Source organism: Oxyura jamaicensis, chromosome Z (assembly GCF_011077185.1).
Source record: "Oxyura jamaicensis isolate SHBP4307 breed ruddy duck chromosome Z, BPBGC_Ojam_1.0, whole genome shotgun sequence".
In the NCBI taxonomy this organism is placed as follows: domain Eukaryota; kingdom Metazoa; phylum Chordata; class Aves; order Anseriformes; family Anatidae; genus Oxyura; species Oxyura jamaicensis.
The window spans coordinates 48340819-48363334 of NC_048926.1; the positions used below are offsets into that span (position 1 = coordinate 48340819).

Below are 22516 nucleotides of genomic sequence, written 5' to 3' on the forward strand. Positions count from 1 at the left end.
ATAATCACTTCAAATGATAGTTGCTTCTTAAGTTGATGATTTCAACTTTCCTGAAGTTTTATGCATCTTCATAAACCTAATCAAATTGATTTCCATGTCTCTGCCACAAGCAATGGAAATCAGCTTTTGTAAAGTGGGCTTCTACTATCTCTCATTTGGCAATGGAACACTGAATTCTGTCCAAAACTCTCAATCACTAGCATGACCTGCAGCAAATACCATATCTATACATTTTGAAATTAATGCATCTAATTCCCACACTCTTCCTAAAGCTCTAAAATAAGCAAATACTCTATCTTGACAAAATATTTACATTTTATTTAGTCTCTTAATGTGATGTATAATTTTAAAACTGTATGCACTACAGGAAAAACACTTAAAATGGTGAGCAATTGGATGATGGCTAGGGTTCAAAGGGTTACAATAAAAGGGATTACATGGTGCTGGCCACCAGTCACTAGTAGGGTTTCCCACTTCTCCATTTTAAGGACAGTTACCTTCAATGTTTTTATAAGTGATCTGGATGCAGGACTCAAACATGTACTAGGTCACTTTGTAAACGTTAGCACATTGGGAAGAGATGCTCACTCCTGAGAGGGTGGGGAGGCCTTGCAGAGAGATCCTGACAAATCAGAGAGCTGGGCCATTACCAGCAATACAAAATTTAACAAGAGCAAGTGACAGATTCTGCCCCTGGGACTTGGCAGTCCTGTATATATAGATATGTACAGACTGGAGGATGCCTGAAGAGCAAGACCAGCAGAAAAGCATTTTGGGGTTCTAGCTGACAGCAAGCTGAGTATGAGCCAGCAGTGTGCCCTAGCAGCCAAAAGGGCACAGCCGCATGCTGTAGTGTGTCAGGCACAGCACTGCCAGCTGCTTGAGGGAAGGGACTGTCCGGCTCTGCTCTGTGCTGGTGCAGCCTCACCTCAAGTACTGCATGCTGCTGGGGGTACCACAATATAAAAAGGACGTAAAACTATCAGAGAGTCCAAAGGAGGGCTACAAAGATGGTGAAGGGTCTATAGGGTCTCTAGGGAATGACAGTTGAGGAGCAGCTGAGGTCCCTTGGTTTGCTCAGCCCAGAGCAGAGCAGGCTGAGGGGAGGCCTCATGGCGGCCTGCAGCTCCCTCACAGGGAGCGGAGGGGCAGGCGCTGAGCTCTGCTCTCTGGGGACAGCGACAGGACCCGAGGGAACGGCATGGAGCTGGGACAGGGGAGGGTCAGGCTGGGGGTTAGGGAAAGGTTCTGCACCCAGAGGGTGGTCGGGCACTGGGACAGGCTGCCCAGGGCAGTGGTCACAGCACCGAGCCTGCCGGAGTTCAGGAGGTGTTTGGACAATGCCCTCAGACATGGTGTCTGATTTTTGTTTGGTTCTGTGTAGATCTAGGAGTTGCACTTCATGATCTTTGTGGGTTTCCGCCAACTGAGGGAATTCTGTGATACATCTTAGTAGAGAAAGAAGGGTAAATTTGTTCACTAGGGACGTGTCTGTGTGTCTATCTGCTTGTCTATGTGAGGTGAAATTTCACAGAAAAACAAGCAATTTAAAATGAATTTCAGGTGAAAATTGATTAAGTACACTTTTATCACGTAACACTTAAATGTGCAGTTGCATGTGAAATTGGAAAATATATTCTAGATAAGATGCAATAAAATAATGTAGATACCACCTCCCTCCTTTTGAAAAACCGTGATGAAAATTTGTGGAACATTTTTCACACGGTCCAAATTTTTCTAACAGCTGTGTTTTTCACACAACATGAGCTATTTTTAAAAACTCAAACACATTCTTAAAGTGAACTAGATGAATTAAATTCTCCTTTAAATGCAGGTGATGGTCATCAAGGTATCTTTTGAATAACAAAACTAAGTGAACTTAAGAAACTAAAAAGTTGCACACAGAATATTTATCACAGCAGAAATGTTTATCAAAGTGAAGAGTAAGTATTCTACATTTTGAGGATAAAATTCCATTTACAGTTTACTATTCAACAGAATATTCTTTTATCATATTTGAGTTACATGTTTTGACATATGCTCAGTAGAGAACAAAATATCTTTATGCTGCAGAAGTCAGCAGTGAAGTCAGTTTCTTTCAAGTTTCTAGTACTGAACCAGAACCTTTAATATTAACCACGGTTCCACAGAAGCCCCAGAAACTACGTAAGACATTGTATTACGGAATCACAGAATGGTTAAGGTTGAAAGGGACCTCTGGAGGCCATACGGTCCAGCCCACCTGCTCAAGCAGGGACATCTAGAGCAGATTGCCCAGGAATTACGTCCAGATGGTTTCTGAAGATCTCCAGGGAAGAAAACTCTACCACCTCTCTGTACACACCATGCCTGGGCCAGTGTTTGGTCACCAACACAATAAAGAAGCGCTTCCTGATGTTCAGAGGGAACCTCCTGTGTTTGTGACTAATGCCTCTTGCCCTGTCACTGGGCACCACCGAAAAGAGCCTGGCTCCATGCTCTTTGCATCCTCCCTTCAGATATTAGTAGTATTGATGAGATTCCCCCTGAGCCTCCTCTTCTCCAGGCTGAGGAGTCCCAAGTATTCACCTTATCAATGATCATTCTTTCCTATTTTTCAGATTTTATCAAGAAAAAGGGGGGTGGTAGTAGACTAGAAATCAAGTGAAGCTTATGCAATCCTGATTACACTCTTGGGACCTTTGAGACCATGTTTTGACAGCATGTATCAAAAAAAATCCATAGTATGTAGTTTGGCACAACCTAGGACAGTTGTTTTGGTGAGTAGATTATTCTCTGAAGGATGAGAGAGCATTCCTTTAGGTAAATTAAAAGTTTAGTGATGACTAAAAGAAGCCATACTGACAGAGAATTTGTAAGGAGGAGAAAAAAAAAAAAAAAAAAGGAAAAGGAAATATAGATTTGTATCTGCTTTGAATAAAAAAGAAAGCACCTAAGAAGAAATACTGTTCATGAAACGACAGTGAGTAACCAACCACAAAGTTCTTTCATTCAGAACAGTCACCTAAGAATTGGATTATGTCAAAAAAAAAATAATCACAGCTGTGAGAGTTATGTCTAAATAAAGTTATTAAATATTATTACTTGTTGAAGTCATATCACAACTTATATAACCAAATTCCTTAGATGTCATAAACAAAGTAGTAGAAGATTTGTTAGAACGGAACATGTCCAACAGAAAGCAAGTCACTTCAATAATTAAAACTGCTGTTTTATTGAACCACAATCACAGAATACTTGAGCTGGAAGGTACCCATAATGATCACTGAATCCAACTCCTGCATGAAGCAAGACCACCCAAAAATCAGACCATGTGTCTGGATTTCCACATTTCATTGAAATAAGCTAAGAAAGAAGACATCTTTAGATCTAAGCCCCATCAGTCCACTTGAAAGGTGCTTTCCCTCCCACTGGACAAAAAAAAAAAAAAAAAAAAAAAAAAAACAAGCCTGACCACACTTTAACTGGGATTTTTGATATTCTTGAGTACTTTTAATCTCCCCTTTTTCTCTCATTTGTGGGATTACTTACACCTATCTTGTGGGATACTTACACCTATGTTCTTTTTTAGAGTTTTGATAAATAATTGTGTTCCTCACTTTTTAGAGGTTGAGGCCAAACTTCATTGAGTAATTATAAAGATAAGCCAATCCAAATTCTTTCTTTAGTTTCATTTTTTCTTTCCGTTAAGCACGTTTTATTTTGTTTCTTTTTTGGCAAACAGTGATTATTGCATTCAGCTTCACAGGTGTGCTTAAACTGTTTTGTAACTGAACTCTCAGCTGATAACATATATACAATAGCAGTATCACAGCCTGGTCCCCACAGCCAGTTTGAAGAATAACATGAATTTAACAGAAAATATAGGCTGAAGATCTGATCAATAACAAGAGGATTTTTCCCCAAAAGCAAAAAAAAAAAAAAAAAAAAAATGAGGTATCTGGGAGTCAGTAAGATTTTATTTCATTTAGTTCTGCCTGTTCTGTTGTACATGGCTCCAAGAGATCTATGAAGGTTTTTCTCTCCTATGTTTTTATTATTATTATTGTTTTTTGTTGTTGTTGAGGGTAAAGATAGCATTATATCAGTAATAAAGAGCCTCAAGGCAGAATACAGTGATGGACCAATAGTCTTATAATTCCTACTATTTAATAAAAAAAAATAAAAAATAAAAAACAACCCACACAATTCTGGTATAATTTTAGCAAAGCAACCACTGCTAAAAATAGCGGCTGTTTTGCTTTTTTTCCCCCCCTCAACTTAAAGCTCTAAGAACTGTAACTAACAGCTCCGTACCATTTTTTCAGCTTTTTTTCAGTGCTTATTTTTATACCATATTTACTGCAGTCTTAATGCTTCACCCAAATTTAGCAAGTTATAAATTAATTCCATAAAGACAAATGCAGTATGCTTTTAATTTCCAGAAAATTCTCTTCTGTAGCTGTGTTCCAAAATGATGCTGCAGCCTTTCACAAAACCACTAGCATAAGGATTTTAAACATAATGAAATTGACAGGAATTGAAGAAAGCCAAGTCATGTCAATTCTAAAAAGCTAAGTTTATCCAGTTGTTCAAGATGTAATTAACCTTTCCTGTATTTTGTCTGCAGAGATAACTTAATGTTCTTCTTTCTGAAAATACTGTTAAAAAGAAGCATTTCCTTACTAGGTCAGACATCTGAACACAAACACAATTATCAAAACATGACCTATTTCTGGAAACCAAAAAGTAGAACACATTTTTAATGACATTACAGCATTAAACTTGGATATAAAAAGAACAAAGTGGGAAATTGGCAAATATTGTTCCCTAGCTATATAGCATTCTGCAGTTGCAAATCATCATTAGAAAACTGTTTTCCCTCTAAACATTTCACAACATTCTGGTTGTTGCTGGGCAGGAAAACTATCACATTTTTTTTCAATACACTAATTCATTGTGAGTAATCTAATGCAAATACAACATCCCACTAGTTCTACTAAAATTAGGTTCTGTAATGACAGACCACTTCTTCAGAAGAAGAAAAGAAGAACTGAGAAGCTCTGACTTGCTACAGAATTAATGCTCACTTCTCATAAGGGCATCAGACATCATCACACCATATGCACCAATCTAATCTAATCTATCTCCAGTTTATAAAATCCACTTTCTATATTCTCTATCAATTCCTAATTGAAGGAAATATATTTCAAACTGTCCTTTCAGAAAGATATTAGATGAATCCTATAAAATAGATGTTGGCATAACATGTTCAAAAACAACGTCTAATATGTATACAGTGGGAATACATGAAATGGAAAAACTACTTAAAATACATGACATAAAAACAGAAGAACATCAGAAGTGGTGTCTCAGTACTTCTCTAATCCTGAACAACAAATTGCCATTAGTTTGCTTGTGAAAAAAAAATAAACTGGAAGATGGCCAAATACCATGTAACAGTTAAATAACCTCCCAGTGATTGTTTCATTTAGTGGTTTCATGAAGAAATGGGGGGCGGGAGGAACACAAGAAAGGGAAGGAGAGAGAGAGGGAGAATACAAGAATCTTTCACCCAACCTATGCAAAAAAGTGTTGTTACATCTAGCAAAGGCTCTGTTCAAATTCTTTCCCTTTTCCAATCTGCAGCTTGTCTAACCACTATTACTACAGCCCCTCACAATCCTTCTTATCTAGGTATTTCAGTAAACATTCTGAAATATTAATTCCACTTGCCCACAATTTCATGTCTCTTTCTTGAGGAAAAACAAAAACAAAAACTAAAAAAAAAAAAAAAAAAAAACTACAGAGATTAATGAATAAAAACACTTCTCAGTCCCACTTCTGGTTTCCTAAACTTCAAGAAATTCACTGTTATCTTAAGTAACCCACTGTAAACCTTTTAGATAACACTGAAACTTTTCTCACATATGCAGTACTTAAAATATTCACACAGGAACCTTTAAACTGAAGATGATCAAACATTTGTATTAAAGTCTTTAAAACTCCAAAGCAAACAAAAGCATCACCACACTGCTTGTCTTTCCCAGTTTCCCAGTTATTCAGTGAAAAATGTCAAATACCAGTATTTCTTCAGGTTTTAGGAGTTCTATCACTTAAAAAATATATAAATTTAAAAAAATCCTGGTAAAAGGAAAATCTTAATACCAATTGTTCCTATTTAAATGGTAATAGTGGCTCAGAAAGCATTTTGAGTAACTTCAGTCCAAGAAAGGCTGAAAAATATACTTATATCTGAGGAATCCTCCTAAAAATCTTTAAAGTAACTAGATGGAACAACTTGTTGCCTCTTGCTTTGCATTCCAGTAAGACTACAAGACCCAGCATGAAATACAGTATCTGCTACAGGAAATTAATGATCTATTCCTTTCCAGGTTTTTCAATGAGCCTTGAGGACCTGCTTCAGTTCAAAGGCAAGATATTAATTCAAGGACACAAATATCTGCAAGAAGTACCTAATTAGAGACTTATTCTTTAGTAGTCTGTCATTTACCTACAAAACATACTGGTTTCCATCCATTCTGCCAAACTAAGATTTGACCCAATACTATTAAGGAAAAGCATACAGACTCACCCTCTGAGTAATGATGTACTCCTCACAGTTTTGTGCTGTTCTTCGTTGTGTTTTTATTATTAAAAAAATGGTATTATTAAAAACTGGTACAAATCAATTAAAACTAAAATCCCAAACTATTAACAGGTTTTACTACACCAGAACAAATGCATATTAACAGAAAGGCCGAGGCATTTAATGCCTTTTTTTCCTCAGTATTTAGTATTAATGATTTCAGTTGCCTGGTCCTCTGAGATGGAGGACCTATGACGGGGGTTGGAGGGAGCAGCAACTTTCCATTTGTAGTCACTGAAATTGCAAGGGAACAGTTGCATCAGTTGACTGTTCCTAAGTCCACAGGGCCTGATGGTATTCACCCCAGAGTAGACAGAGTTAGTAGATGTTATAGCTGGACCCCGTCAGCAGTTTACCAAAGGTCTTGGGAGTACGGCAAGCTCCCTGCTGCCTGGCAGGTAGCCAATGGTAAATGGAGTGAAATCCAGCTGGTGACCAGTCAGCAGTGGTGTTCCCCAGGGGTCTGTGTTGGGGGCCATCCTCTTTACTATCTTTATTGATAATTTGGACAAGTGAATTGAGCAGTAAGTTTGCAAATGGCAACAAGATGGGGGGAAGCATCAATCTGCCGGAGGGTATGAAGGCCCTGCAGAGGAACCTGGACAGGATGGGTCAATAGGCAGGTGGGTCAACAGGATGGACAGGATGGGTCGATGGGCAGAGGCCAATGGGTAAGGTTCAGCATGGCTACCTGCTGGGTCCTGCACTTTGGCCACAACAACCCCATGCAGCACTACAGGCTTGGGACAGAGTGGCTGGAAAGCTGTGCAGAGGAAAAGGATCTGGGGGTATTGGTCGATACTCACCTGAACACAAGCCAGCAGTGTGCCCAGCTGGCCAAGAAGGCCAACGGCATCCTAAGTTGTATCAGGAATAGTGTAGCCAGCAGGACCAGGGAAGTGATCGTCCCCCTGTACTCTGCTCTGGTGAGGCCACACCTCGAGTACTGTGTTCAGCTTTGGGCCCTTCACTACAAGAAGGACATCAAGGCCCTCAAATCTGTCCAGAGAAGGGCTACGAAGCTGGTGAGGGGCCTGGAACACAAGTCCTGTGAGGAGCGGCTGAGGGAACTGGGGTTGTTTAATCTGGAGAAGAGGAGGCTCAGGGGAGACCTTATTGCTCTCTACAACTACCTGAAAGGAAGGTGTGGGGAGCTGGGGGTCGGCCTCTTCTCACAGGTAACTAGTGATAGGACTAGAGGGAATGGCCTCAAGTTGCACCAGAGGAGATTTAGGCTGGAAATGAGGAGACATTTCTTCTCAGTAAGAGCAGTCAGGCATTGGAATGGGTTGCCCAGGGAGGTGGTGGAGTCACCGTCCCTGGGGGTGTTCAAGGAAAGGTTGGACATGGTGCTTAGGGACATGGTTTAGGGGGTGACATTGGTGGTAGGGCGATGGTTGGACCAGATGATCTAGGAGGTCTTTTCCAACCCTAATGATTCTATGACTCTACGATTAGGAAAAAATTCTGTACCATGAGGGTGGTCAAACACTGGAACAGGCTTCAAGAGATTGAGTGCAGTATCTCTCAAAAAATGTAAAGCCTTATTTTATAATAAATCTATTATTCCAGTGTTTCAATGTAGATCCTAACATGTTGCTTTAAGAAAATCTATATAGCTGCTTGGTGATATTAAACAAAATTTTAGAAGACCTTAGAAGCATGTAACCTCTCTGTAGCTGATGTTTAACATGCTTCTAAAATGTATTAAAGACTGTAGTAATGAAACCAAACAGAAGTATGCAATAATGAAAATCAATTCCAAAGCACTTGGGTGTCACAAAACAATACATCCTTTATAAAAACAGCATGGCAAGTCACTTCTATTTCAGCTGAGATTTAGCTTTTTTTCTAGCATTCTAAAAATAAACTTCAAATCATTTAGTCACATTTTAAAAGATGTAATGCACCCTATGATTTATATATCTCATCAATACAAATATTTGTGTACATCTTATTATCTGTCAGGAACTAACAAAGCATGTTTATGTCATTCCTTTGATCCAGTTTATAGTTAAAAAACTTCAAAACTTAGTTCAAGGGAGAGTTTACATACCCATTTCATTAATAGTTGCTCTTGCTTTTGAGACAAAAGAACCAACTTCACTTGAGTGCATTTTTGCTCTTTCTTTAAGGTCAGCACCTGTAAGTGACATTTCACATATATGTTAGCAAACTGTATACATTACTGTAAATTTGTTTTAGAAGTGAAATATAGCTGTGTGACAGAAAAAAAAAAAAAGTCTGCTTTAAGACAAGGACAGTTCAAATTGTTCATCTTCCACAGATTTCAAGGAAAACACAGAATCTTTATCACAAAAAAAAATTTAATTCTTATTTTCCAGCATATTACCCAGCAGATTTTCATCAAGTATATTCTTCCCAGTGGCATTTCTTCTCAAGTTAATGAACAATAAAATCTAGGTAGGTTAGTATTTCTTCTGACACATATTTCTATTTTCTCCGCTGTGTCACAAAGTCTGATAATTATGTGGTTTTCATATCATGGTCTTGTTATTCTTCTACTGCTAGATCATGAAGTACCTAAGGTACACATTTTTACCGTAACAAACAATATTTATCTAAATAAAAACTTCAACTAATTTTACTGAAACATATTTTTGAATGCTGCATATGGCACTTTTTGTCTTAAAAGAAAAAAAAACTTAAAAAGTTTTTATCTACTTCTTCATAACATTATGACGATAATTCTGTTTAAACAGCACCCTATAACTAGAGGTGAGTAGAATTCACTGATAAGACAAATTGACATTCTTCGTCAAGAACGAGTAAGGAAAGTGAGAAACAACAACAAACAAATACAGAGTAAAATAGAAAGTCCATCTTTCTTACAGAGGAAGAATAATATTAAGACAAAATATTCATATACATTTTCCTAGGAAATGCAACATTCCTAGTTGAATTAATGTGTATATTTTTCCATTTTGTAAAAAATGAATCTGTTAACTTAGTTTCTTTGCATATGAAAGACTAAACAATGAAGGGGAAAAAAATTTATATTTCTCTAGCCTGAGAACCAAAATACTATCCATTCAGGAAAATGCACTGGACTCCAATCCAATTAAACAGTAATTCGGATTTAAAACTAAGCACTCATATGTTCCCCTTTCTGGGCTTAATTCCTGCTTGATGCACACACTCTTCATAAAACATTTAGAGAGCAGTAGTCAAAATTAACAATTCTAGCCTACCCCTTTTTTTTTTTCTAAATCAAAATTGATATCTCAATCTGACTTTTTTGACTAATATCCAAATGCCATTTTACAGTAACATGCCCAATAAAGAAGCTCTACATTTCCCCTGGCAAAGCTTCTCTTTTCACCTTTGTTCTCCTTCTATGCATGTTAATATAAACTCAATGAAGCACACACTTGCATGTTTCCCACTAAAAAACATCAGGGCTCACCTACACCCTTTGACACTTTTCCAGAAGCTTTCAAGGAACCTTCTATGATGTACCACAACTGACAACAGCGTGACAGGCCAGCTGAGCAGTCTGCATGTAGTTGGAAATACTGCAGCAAAATTGCTGCAACTCTGTAGCAATTGCTACCTCATTAATTCACAATTAATGCCTACAGAAATCTCGCCAGGAACCTCAAAAGCAAATAAAATTTGCATTCATAAATTTGGACAGACTTTTAAACCATGTAAAGCCACAAACAAATACATTTATATACAGAGTTCTGTAACCAAAGTAGCGTTTACAAAACTCAGTACCTGCTTTAAAAGCTATTTATAAAGCAGGTGCACAAATGAAAAAAAATATCCCTACTCTCATATCAATTAATGTTTGGGATTAGCTTCTGCAACTTTGTCTAAAAACATATAATTGCCTGCGTAACAGTAACAATAGACTGCATGCACTAGTAACAAGAGAATTGTATACCTGTACAATCTGATAAAAAACTTCCATGCACTGAAATCATGCTCACTTGGCATCCGTAGAAAAGCAAATTTCAAAAGAGAAGCAATGGACCTAAAAATGTCTCTAGTATTACTGTTATGACAATCTACTATCAAGGTAAGAGTAAGGCAATTCTTAGGTTTTATGTTATTCAAACTCATTAAGAAAACAGATTTGACCTACCTCCCCCTCTCCTCCCCTACAAAAAAATTAAAATTAAAATTAAAAAAAAAATAAAACCTTCTAAAATAAAAATAGAGGTCACAGATTTGGGCCTTCATCTGTAATATACACACTTATTTAAACATATTTACAGAACTCTATTAAGTTTTCAACAACAACTTTCATACAAATGCATTAAAATGTAGATGGTAATTTAAAATTATTGAAAAAGTGTAAAAATAATTTCCAGTACAACAGTTGATCTTACTGCATTAACCAACTTCTGTAACCTTACATTTCCTTTATTAAGTATTTCTCCCTCATAACTGTCGAGGAAATGGAAAAAGTTTTTCTTCCTAACCCTTTTCTATTTTAGCACTCCAAAGTAAAGTAACGAAAGATCTTTCTGAGAGAAGACTTTTAGGCAGAAACCATTTGCTTCACTCCAATAGTTCACAGGAAATGGAACTGCCACTGACCTAATACTTTTGTTCCTGTTATAAGATTAAACTGCTGATCAAAGAATCTTTGAAGAATTCCTTGATCCACACAGCAAAGAACTGTTCACGTTTCTTCGAAATCCATTCTCAAGTCAGAAGTAGGTAAGGTTAAGTTTCTGAAGACAGTCATGAAGAAGAGTGCAAGTTCAACCAGAGGCTTCTGCTCTCTCAGCAGCTGAAATCAAAGATCCCTCCTGTCATCCCAAATTAAGTACTTTAAAGTATCTGCAAATAGTATCTGCCAAAGTCCTGACAGCAACAAAGTAGCTAAGATTTTCAAACTACAAAAAAAAAAAAAAAAAACTTAAAGAATGAACCTCTGCACCATTCCCATGGACCACAGCTGAAATCTGCAGATATGCTGGGTTATCGACTTCCCCACATCCACTCCCAACAGACTTCAGAGGGTTGTACTGCAGGTCTCTATGTCACACTAATGCAGGGTTTTCTAAGCCTTTCTGCCCAAAGATGCAAGAAAGGGGTATCTTGAGTTACCAGTGAGCTAAGGCAAAATAAATGTTACAGATTTGAGTGTGCACTGTAATTATGTCCCCACATCCATCCGGTTCATGCTAAAATGTGAATCATTGCTTAGTCCATATTCCTCTTTCTGACATGCTGATGCTTTGCCTCACCAACTGAATTATATCCACTCAGAAATACAGCTAAAGCTAGTCAAAACTGTGATTCCTGGGTCATGCTCACCATTTCCCAGCCCTCTGCTCCCACCAAATGCTTCACAAGCTCCCTTTAAGGACTATACACCACCATTTTCAAATTACTAGTAGTTGTTAGTCCACGCCAGAAGAGAAGTCTAACAGTTCTACTAAAGCTAAATTAGCATTAGAGCAAGGAAGAAGTTCTACTTGAACCAACTTAATTCACAAAAATATCATGTCCGAATTAATGAGACAAGCTGATAGGACTTTCCTGAAGACTTCCCGTAAACAGTCCTGTTTGCAAAATAGTAGTCCAAACAGCATTTCCTTGAAGATCTGCTAAGCAGTAAGTACATAAGCAACTGGTATACACAGATCAATCCTTAATACTACTTTGAGGAAGATGCATGTTGTTTTAAGTACTACCTATACTCTCCAAGGTTTTCACAATCCTGGAGGAAATCACTACTTGATTTTGATCCCTCACCCTCTTATTTTCCCCCCCAATGTCAGGAAAATATGGAAATGTTAGTTATTTTTACCTGACTTAAGGATAAAAATATTGATGCAATTAACCTTCTTTGCCTTTTTTTTTTTTTTTTTTTTTTATAATTTGGCTATTAAATGCTTGACCATTGTACACTCTCAGTCTAGAGAGTTTTTGCAACATGTGTTTTGACTTGCATTTCACAATGATACCACAGAAAATATTTATTTGAAAGCCAAGTCCAGCAAAATAGGCATATTGCTGTTACTCACTAGAATTTTCCCACCTACACTTCTATATGACAAGGATTGGCTATTTAGCTTCAAACACACACACACACACACACACACACACACACAATGTTTTACAGTGATTACTCTGACCCTTGTGCCTTTTGCCTTATTTGGATATTTTCACACACTTTCTGAACAGAATTTATATGCTGTTGAAAAGCTAAGTGTTGTGTTCAAAAAAAAATTTGTTCTGGAATGTTTGTGTAAACCTCATTTTCCAAATGCCACACTTAAATGTAGAGAAATTTTATTGTACAGTACTATTCTGTACTATGCTTTAACACATACTTCCATAACATGACTCAAAAGATGTGAAATAAAACAGTCAAAACTTTTCAATGAGGGAGGAAGGAATCCCACAATATTTAGTCTCACTCTCCATAAAGTTTCATCCAAACTCTCATATTCTCTAAAACTTTTATTTGATGCTCATTTTTTTAATATGAAATTAAATATGATCACTACTTTTATGTAGCTAATAGATTAGTAAGTATGACTTGCATTTTAGTGCAATTCATGCTGGGCTTTAAAAAAAAGGCACTTTAGTACTTTTATCAAACAAGCTTAGTTGGAAACAGAAAATGCAAAGGTAGAGAGGTCAGTAACAACAGAAAAAAAGTACCTAATTTTTTCATATAAAAGGAAATGGAGAAACTATAAAGGTTACATATAAAGCATTCAAAACTCAAGTTCAAAATTCTGATGCAAAAAATTCTTAGAAACTAAGTTCAATATACAAATCCTAACAATTAGAAACCAATGAGAAACTTAAGTACACACTTAAGATCATTAAGAAGAAAGAAATTAACATGTTACGTATAAGGAACAAAAAAGCAAAACATGTACATTTACACTGGGACCTAGTCACAGAATCACAGAATCATTTAGGTTGGAAGAGACCTCCAAGATCTCCTAGTCCAACCTCTGACCTAACACTAACAAGTCCTCCACTAGTCTAAAGAGTGAATTAATGTACAGTATACTAATAGACTTAAAAGCTGGCTCTGAAGCCCTGAAGTGTTACAAACAGACATGGGTTAAAAAAAAAAAAAATGAGACTTTGACACTGGGCCTACCTTGTTGGTTTGTCTTTTAGTGTCTGGTACTTTGTTACTCAAACATACTAGGGTTGTTACATCATTTTCATAATTTTCTATTAAATAAAGTTTTCACTTTAACAAAATAGATTGCAAGACATGGTTATCACAAGGTTTTAAAACACAAGACTTTATAATTCACTTAATATAACTTAATAGTAACTATTATCTCTCGTAATGGTTTGTTTTATTGTCAAAAACTACCATGAATCCTCTTGCATGCCAGTGTAGAAACAAATTTCTGCACACACCACCTGAACAGAGTAAAAACCAAATGGCATTTACCTGTAACTTTGATAAAAAGCAAGGCATATTCTGCATTTCTAAACAGTAAGGATGCTGGCTGCAGTCCCTGTAGTCAAGAGAAAAGCAATTTGGTATGAAAGATACTGTGCATGTTTCCTACACAAGGAGGTAATTTAAATGAATGAAATCACTTATTTTTGATGCAAGTATTTATATTCATGAGGGTTCTCTAAACCTGGATACATGACTTTTAAGTCAAAACTGGTATTCAGATTCTTCTGTGTATGATTTGCTGTCATAAGCAAGACTTTGGTATCTCCTTGTTTTGCACATATCCCCCTGTGTCACAGACAAATGCCTGAGAGTCACCAAACTGTGAAGAACAAAAAACAAAAAACAAAAACAAAAAAACACGTTTGCAATTCCTGTATATTTCTGCCTTTTGCAGGATGTCAGTCCTGAACACATCCTCCTGTAAAATGGCAGCCTTGTAGCTCTACAGCTACAGATTATCTCATATTTTGCAATAACTTATAGCCAGATCAGCATATTTAAAGTACTAGCTGCTAAATAAATTGGAATAAGTGGGATACTTTGGAATGTACAACATATACTTTTTTAAGCTTCTGAAGCCCAAACCTTTCTTAAGGGCCAGGATGCTAATTCAGGCAGATTTCCTCCTCAAATCCACGAGTGCTGAATATAAACTCCCTTAGCTTTATATGCATAAATTCTACAATCCCTTTTCTATGCCTATGCAAACTCAAACCAGATACGGATTAAAGTCAGCTGGTTCTTTCTTCACCTTGTCTTTTCATGTCTAATTTATAAGCACCCACAGAATCACAGAACTGTAGGGGTTGGAAGGGACCTCGAAATATCATTGGGTCCAACCCCCCTGCTAAAGCAGTATCCTCAGAGAAGGCTGCCCAGGTAGGAGTCCAGACGGGCCTTGAATATCTCCAGAGAAGGACACTCCACAACCTCTCTAGGCAGCCTGTTCCAGTGCTCCGTCACTCTCAACGTGAAGTTCTTTCGTATGTCGGTGCAGAACTTCCTGTGTTCTATCTTGCAGCCATTGCCCTTTGTCCTACCCCCACAAACCACTGAGAAGAGGTTAGCTACATCCTCCTGTCTCCCACCCCTCAGATATTTGTACACATTGATAAGATTCCCTCTGTCTTCTCTTCTCCAGGCTGAACAGACCCAGGTCTCTCAGCCTTTCTTCGTAGGGAAAACAACATTATTCCTCCTATTCCCCCCAACAATATTCCTCCTATTAATATTTGTGTCATTAAAAAAAAAAAAAAAAGGCGGCTTACTCTTCCACTTCATATTCCTTTCTGCAGTCATCTTCACCTGGAGAAGCAGGGAAATAATAATAATAAAAATAATAAAAACAAACAAACAAACAAACAAAAAAACACTCATCTCTTGATAACAAAGCACAGATTTTCCCAAACACCAAGTAATTTTCCTTATGACACTTCCTCCATCCAACAACTGCCTCAGTGACTCCCTAGGCCACTAGTAGCTGCTTCTGGAACCAAAACACTGAATAACTATCACAGCATGATTTTCTGTATTTTCCTGTGTAACACAACAGACTAGTGGCAATGGAAAGTTACAAGAGCATGGCATTTGCCTGTGTCCAGACAGTAATTTAAGACAACATTAACTTTGATTCTGTGCTGTGCCTCCTTTCTAATAAGCTTTGTTAGGCCTAGCAGAAGACAGCAGAAGCACGGTAGCTGCAGCATCCATTACTCTCAGACAGATAGAGAACCATAAAATCATCTAGGTCATATAAGACCTTAAAGATCACCAAGCCCAGCCATCTACCTGACCCATCAAGTCCCATAGCCAAAGTCCAGTCCCTTCATGTTTCACTGCTCTTCTCTGCACATGCTCGAGCAACTCAGTACCAGTACGGAAGATTCAGGAAAAGGAGACAGTCATGGTAGCAACAAAGGCTGCCTAATAAATGGTTAGGAACAACTAAATCATGACAAATCCTGCTTATCCCAATCTCCAAAGAACCCAAGAATTCCTCAAACATCAACCCAGCTTTTAAACACTGCAAGAGCATAAACTTACTCTTCAAATCATTGTGATGATAAACACCATAATTTAAGGACAAGCAGTGACTGTTGCAATTATTATTCAAGAGGGGAGAAAACTAGAGTCTTACAGTATGGTACAAATTACACCACCATAAAAGTTTTGTTTTCTACTCTACTGTTTAGCTCCCAGCTAACCGTGAAATCATTAACTGTGATTTTTATTCATTCCACACCTTCCATATGAAAATCATTTGAAGAGACCAGCACCAGAGTTCTTGGGTTTTAAGCTAAGAGCTAGAAAAATCTTAGCCAATACATGTATATTGTAATATATATAAACACTGCAAAACTGCAAAAAAAAAAAATAGCATTAACATAGCACAGCAAGTTGTCTATATCACATGCAAGACCTTTCCAGGGTGTCTGCTAATACTTTATCCATATAATGACAGCTGAAAAACTGCTTTCTATTGTTTAAGGAACATGTAGGCATTCCTAAAATTTGCTAGTGTCAAGGCTCCTCATCTTTCTTCTTTAACTTTAAATCATGATTGATATTCAGACTGCATATTTTCTGTAATTAACTTTTCCATTCAATGAAATGTGAATACGTTCAAAACGTTGAGCAACTTTCTGTTTGTTCCACTTTGATTTCTAGTAAATCATATAATTAGAAAAAAATAATTTTTTCATTGGATTATTACAGATGACCGAGTCAAATCTTTTGCATATATACTGTACATATGGCCACTGCACATATATTTTTTCTGATGGTAAAAGGAATTGATACTGCTGGGTTTATCTATTTTGATTAGTAATAATTTAAGAATACTTAACTAACAGCACACCCAGTTTTACGAGCTGTAAATAGAAAAAGAGGAAGTGTGTTATGTGGTAAAAAAGAGAAAGACAGAACCCCTTCTGAAGAAATCCTGAAGTCTGTATTCAGGCATAAATCCTATTAAAGAAATGAGGAGCTCTTCCTGAGAAAAACCACAATTTGAATTATTTTACAGCCTAAATGTAGACAAGTGAATACCTTTTTCTTCTTTTAAAATTGAAAATATTCCCTTCCATCCCATCTTTTGATCTGAAAGACACTATCAAGTATCTACCTGTTTTTTATTTTATTTTAAAAGATCACTATTAGCCATATTGGGGTATCACCTGGAAAATTCCAGCAGATCAACACTTGATGATACTGGATTCTGTGCAGTTACACAGCATGACATGTTCAGTGGAACATTCAAAGAAGCATGTAAATGACACATGTAGCATATGAAAATAAACACACCTTGAAAATAATATCTTTAACAGACATCATGGTTTGTTGCTTCTCAACCACTACATACAGCAGACCACACACAAACTTGAGGAAAGATTAGAAGTACTGACCTTAGAAAGACTTGATGATGTGGCTACAGAGTTTGACTAGAAACCTTTCCAAGTTACAGCAGTTGAAAAGAACATGGACATTTGTGGGAAAACTCAAATTGAGAAAGAAAAGTCTTCAAGGTGAAAGATAAGGAGCTCAACTTTGGCCATTTTAAGTCTATCCAGAAAGACTATTCCTTAAACACTCTTCGTCACCCCTCTCTACCCTGCCACGCCCCCAAAACATGCATTAAAATGGCTAGCATTCCTGCACAAACATCTCTGTCTCATATTAACACTGGGCCAGCACTGAAGACCAAAGTCTTGCCATTCTGCACAGGACTGTGTGGACGTAAGGACTAGTAAGAATTTGAGCCATGAGCAGGAACATCTCTTAATTATGCTTTGTTCATGCAGAACCTAGACAGCAAAAAACAGCAGCTGCAACTCTATTTCTCTTAAGCACCAAGTTAAACTGCTCATAATCAGTACTTCCTCTTATTCCCACTGTCCCCAAAAGCTTCAAACTGACACAGAGAAATAAATGAAAATGCTTGCAAAGAGCAAGATTTCCCATCCATTGAATCCATTTTCAGCACAAATGTTGTCAACCCAATTCAATTTTCTAAGGACTTGATATTTTTAAATGCTTCAGAGATACTTGATCTCTTTTATTTTTAAAAGACCATCCAATAGACTTGTCAGCAACGTGCTACAGGGAAAGTATGAGGACAGTGATCCAACACTGGAACATTACCTGCCGTCTGGAGCAGATTAACAAATTATATGGATTGGTGGTATTTGAGCCCCGAGCTCAGTCACTTAAAGACCATGTTCCTCCACAAAGTCCCAAGTTCCAGCCGGTGACAGGAACTCCAAAGAGAAGCATTAGAATACCAACAAGAAACTATTTTAGACCTTAAATTTCTTTTATCCAACAGAGCTCTAATGCTTCACTATTTACATAAGCTACTGAAAAAAAAAAAAAAAAAAAAAAAAGGAAAAAAAAGAGGGACACTGTAAACAACCATATATCTGCACTTTTTCATCATTAAATAACTGTTTGGGTGTTGTTTTTTTTGTCTAAAACAGGCAGGATCAGATGATGAGCCATGGAATTTATTTTACTTCTCTTTTAAATTTCTTTTGGTGTAAGACAAGAGTTGCGATACATTTTACTATCTGGTCTGTATATACAGAAGGACACATACATATATATTTGAGTAGAGAAATATAAGACCACTTTTAAACAGGAAAAAAAAGTAAAAATTTTGCAAGAAGACAATGATCAAGAGACATTTCATATTTTTTTCACTTTCATATTACTTGTATTAGTTCTACAAAGGACACATTTTAAAACTTACAAAACAGATGACCACTGATGACTTTATTAAGCTACCTATGATATACACTGAATTTTTATTATGGCCAAGCATCCGTTTCTGTATCACGGTATGAACATATTAGAACTGTGAACTCATTAGCAACTGTATGCTACATTTATGTCGATGCAGCTATTTTGTTCCCCTCTAGCTTTCAGAGTTACATACCTAATACAGAAGCTGAAAAAAAAAAAAAAACACTTTTTTTTTTTTAATTGCAATAAACATACAACAAAGGTGTCCTCATAGGAAAGCATTAAGTGGCAGGCAAAGCCAAGAGATGAGCAAGTAGAAGTTTTAAAGAGTTATTAGTAGCTTCTTTTCATTTTTATGGCAATTAGTACACAACACATAGTTCTATTGTGTTATTCTATGCCATTTATAGAAATAAGTAGATATGAAACTAACTGTTGTAAATTGCCTTAAAATGAAAATAACAGAGTCAGATACATCTAAATACCTCTGCTACATGATCATTTTATTCTTTTCAAAAGCAAGTGGAAAGAAATGCTGTACCATGCAATAACTATTTTTGCTACATATTTTGCACATGTATTTCATTTCCAGTACGCATTACCACCAAGCACGTGAAGTCAGATTATTTTTGTCATCAGGTTTTCTCAGCTAAGGATATGGACAGCAAAGCAGGCTTAGTTCCCTCACCAACAAAGAAACCAGGTGCCATTGGCACTTAGTACCAATGTAAACGGTTATTTAAGTTTTACGGTGCACTACAACAACTTAGTTCAGAGAACTGTGAAGAAACTCAGCAGTCTTCCTTCACGGGTCAAGATGTCAAATACATACAGATGTGATGTGGGTATTTCATATGGAGGTGACTACTTAAGTTGACTTAATACTTATGGAAGAGATCTGAACCTTGGAAACTGTAATGTTAAGTCAAACGTTCAGAGATATGTAACATAACTTAAAAAAAATAAAATTAAATCCTCACCTAAGCACAAATGCGTTTACCAGTGACGACCTGGGTAACAGAGGCCTAGCCAAAAGCTGTCCTCTTATCAATCTAGTCCTAACTGAGGTAATCATAATCTGTATCTTTCTATTAATCTTCACCTGATTTTAGCCATTTTACATGGAGCACAGATGATGGAATATACCTTGTGATAAAAATAAATAAATAAATAAAAGAAAAAGAAAAGCATCCATATGCATGCCCTGAAACCATGTAGCAAAAACTCTCACCAACACCTTAAAACAAGCTTACTGCTTTTGAGAGGATCTGGGAGAATACTGCACACACAGAATTTACACAACTTGTGATTGCTTTCTTTTAACCAGGATTTGAACTTCATGAAAAGAGGGAGATTGCATGAACTAAATTAGCTACCCTCTGTCATCATCACATTAAAATGGGTCAGGTATCGTGTTGGAGTTTAAACAGAACTCTTCCATGCTAGAAGTGCCCTCTTATCATCCCCAAACCACAAACAACTTGATACTACAACAAGACAGAATTCTGCCTAGCGCTCTTCTGTATTTTCTGTGCAATAAACAAAATTCAGTTTCAAAATATGCAAAACTGTCTTGGGAATCTAAAATGTATTACAGACATGTACAACAAACCTGAACAGACAGACGAAATTCAAGAAGTATCTCAAGGTTAGAATACTAACTCCGTTTTTAAGAGATTTGAAAAAAGAAATGAAATACATTTCCTCATGTACAAATAATTTTTTCAGCATCCCAAGATTTGACTTAAAGGAAAATTATGTTGCTGATACAGACCTATAAAAATACAGTGACATAACATTTTGTAACTTAGAAACCTCTCTCAAATTGATTATGTAATACCTAAAACACTAGGGCACCGAAATTACAGTCTCCGCTAAAAAGAGCAACTGACAAAAGGAAAGGCGGTGAGAATACAAATCCCCTTCAGGCATCAAAGTTTGGCCAAATTGCCAGCCATGAAGGGCTGGAGGTAAAAAAATAACCTTTTTCCTAAAAGGTTTCTACCTGAACATTGCTAAAGATACTTTTAGATTAAAATAGGTAAAGCATATCTCCCTAAATACTGAGTTCTTAGTTAAGAGCTCATCACCGCACTCTGAAGATGGAATGGAAAAAACAATCACCCTCTGGGGCTGCAACACCTGTCGGAACAAACCTAGTGATTTCAAGCATCCACCTAGAAAAGTCAAAGGGGAGTATCATCATACTAATGTTGGTTGGTATTCACTACTGTATATGAAAAATAATTCCAGCACAGCCAAGCCCAATACATTTTTTTAAGACAAAACCACTAGTACTCAAAGCACCTGTTATCACAAAAGTCACCCACAGGTGAGACAATCCAAATACTTCAAAATACAGTTACCTAGAGAAGGCAGATGTAAGGATATAAGAATATCAGAGGACCCACCTGAACTACCTCATGTCTTCCAATATCCTAGAGATACCAGTCTAGCTGGCACCTTTGCTCTATCTGCTTTAGCTTTGGATATGGAATCAATGGTAATCTAGCTCTAATTTGCCTGCTATATTTGCCATCTATAAAGCATATAGATGACAAATTATGTTATATTAAGGGTTTTCCTTGAGAGGATTCTCAAGCATGCCAAGAAGACTTCATTCTCCTCCACAGAAGCAAAGGCTGTTCAGATACTGCATCATCTCCACTAGTCTACTCTTCCAAATCAAAGACATCAGCAGCACCTGATCTTGCAGTCCTCAGATCCTGATACAGACACAGATACCGTATCTGGTCTGATGATGGTGATGCAAGTTTCTAGCTAGGTCATGTCATTTTTACCATAGTCAAATTCATCTGAACATCAATAAATAACAAATATAAGTAACTGTTGCTTCCATGCAGATATAGACCATGGTCCAGGGCTATGGAAACACACAATTAATCATCTAATTACAAGCATTTCTGATTTAGGACCAGTGCCACAATGAGTGTAATTCAAAAGTCCAACTGTAATAAGCAAATAAAATGCATCTTTGCAAATAACCTAGATAAAGAGGTTTTGTATAAACCTGATAGAAGTACTACAGAAAATATTTATAAAACCAAAATTAAATGTATTGCAGCATACACATACTATAACCACTGAAGACTCATTTCTACTACATACAAACCTACATAACCCAGTCACATAACCAAAAGCAACTGTGGATCAAATCTTAGAGAAGTATACTGACAGAAATTACAAATACAGACCAGAACTATTTCTGATATTTTTTCCTCAGTTCCTCTTACAAAGAAACTATATTTTAAGTATGAAGTATGTCCAAATTCTTATTTCAGTGTTTAAAAGAAAAATCTTACTATCTAAAGACATCTACAGCAGAATGTATTTTCCCAATACAAAAAATGTTTTGCATCCATCTGGTATCTTTTTGCATTTTAGTTTAGTCTATTCTGTTAAAAAAAAAAAAAAAAAAAAAGCACTCTAGAAAACACTATCTGAAAATTCGTTATAGCACTCTGAAGTCTGCATACACACTTCACTATTCTAGGTATTAGAGCAAAGTGCCTTTCACTGCTTCACAATCATCTTGACACGTCACCTTCATTTAAATTCTGTGACACACTTGAAGATGCTTTTCCATGGGTCCTGCTTGTGTCAACTTTACATCCCAAGTCACTAAAAATTTATACTCAGGTATACTATACTCTTCTTTATTATTTCTCTAGCCATTCAAAAGATCTTGAACATTGTGCCAG

At 36.7% G+C, this 22516-nt stretch overlaps 1 protein-coding gene across 2 annotated transcripts in view; it reads right to left on the bottom strand.

Annotated features, from left to right (window-relative positions):
* The window catches only part of AUH (AU RNA binding methylglutaconyl-CoA hydratase), a 111990-nt gene that overhangs the window by 70920 nt on the left and 18554 nt on the right, over positions 1 to 22516 (bottom strand). For both annotated transcript variants that reach the window (XM_035309536.1, XM_035309537.1), the window contains one exon: positions 8685 to 8771. In XM_035309536.1, the coding sequence (XP_035165427.1) occupies positions 8685 to 8745 (61 nt within the window). In that variant the 5' untranslated portion in view covers positions 8746 to 8771. The remainder of the gene's footprint in view (positions 1 to 8684; positions 8772 to 22516) is intronic.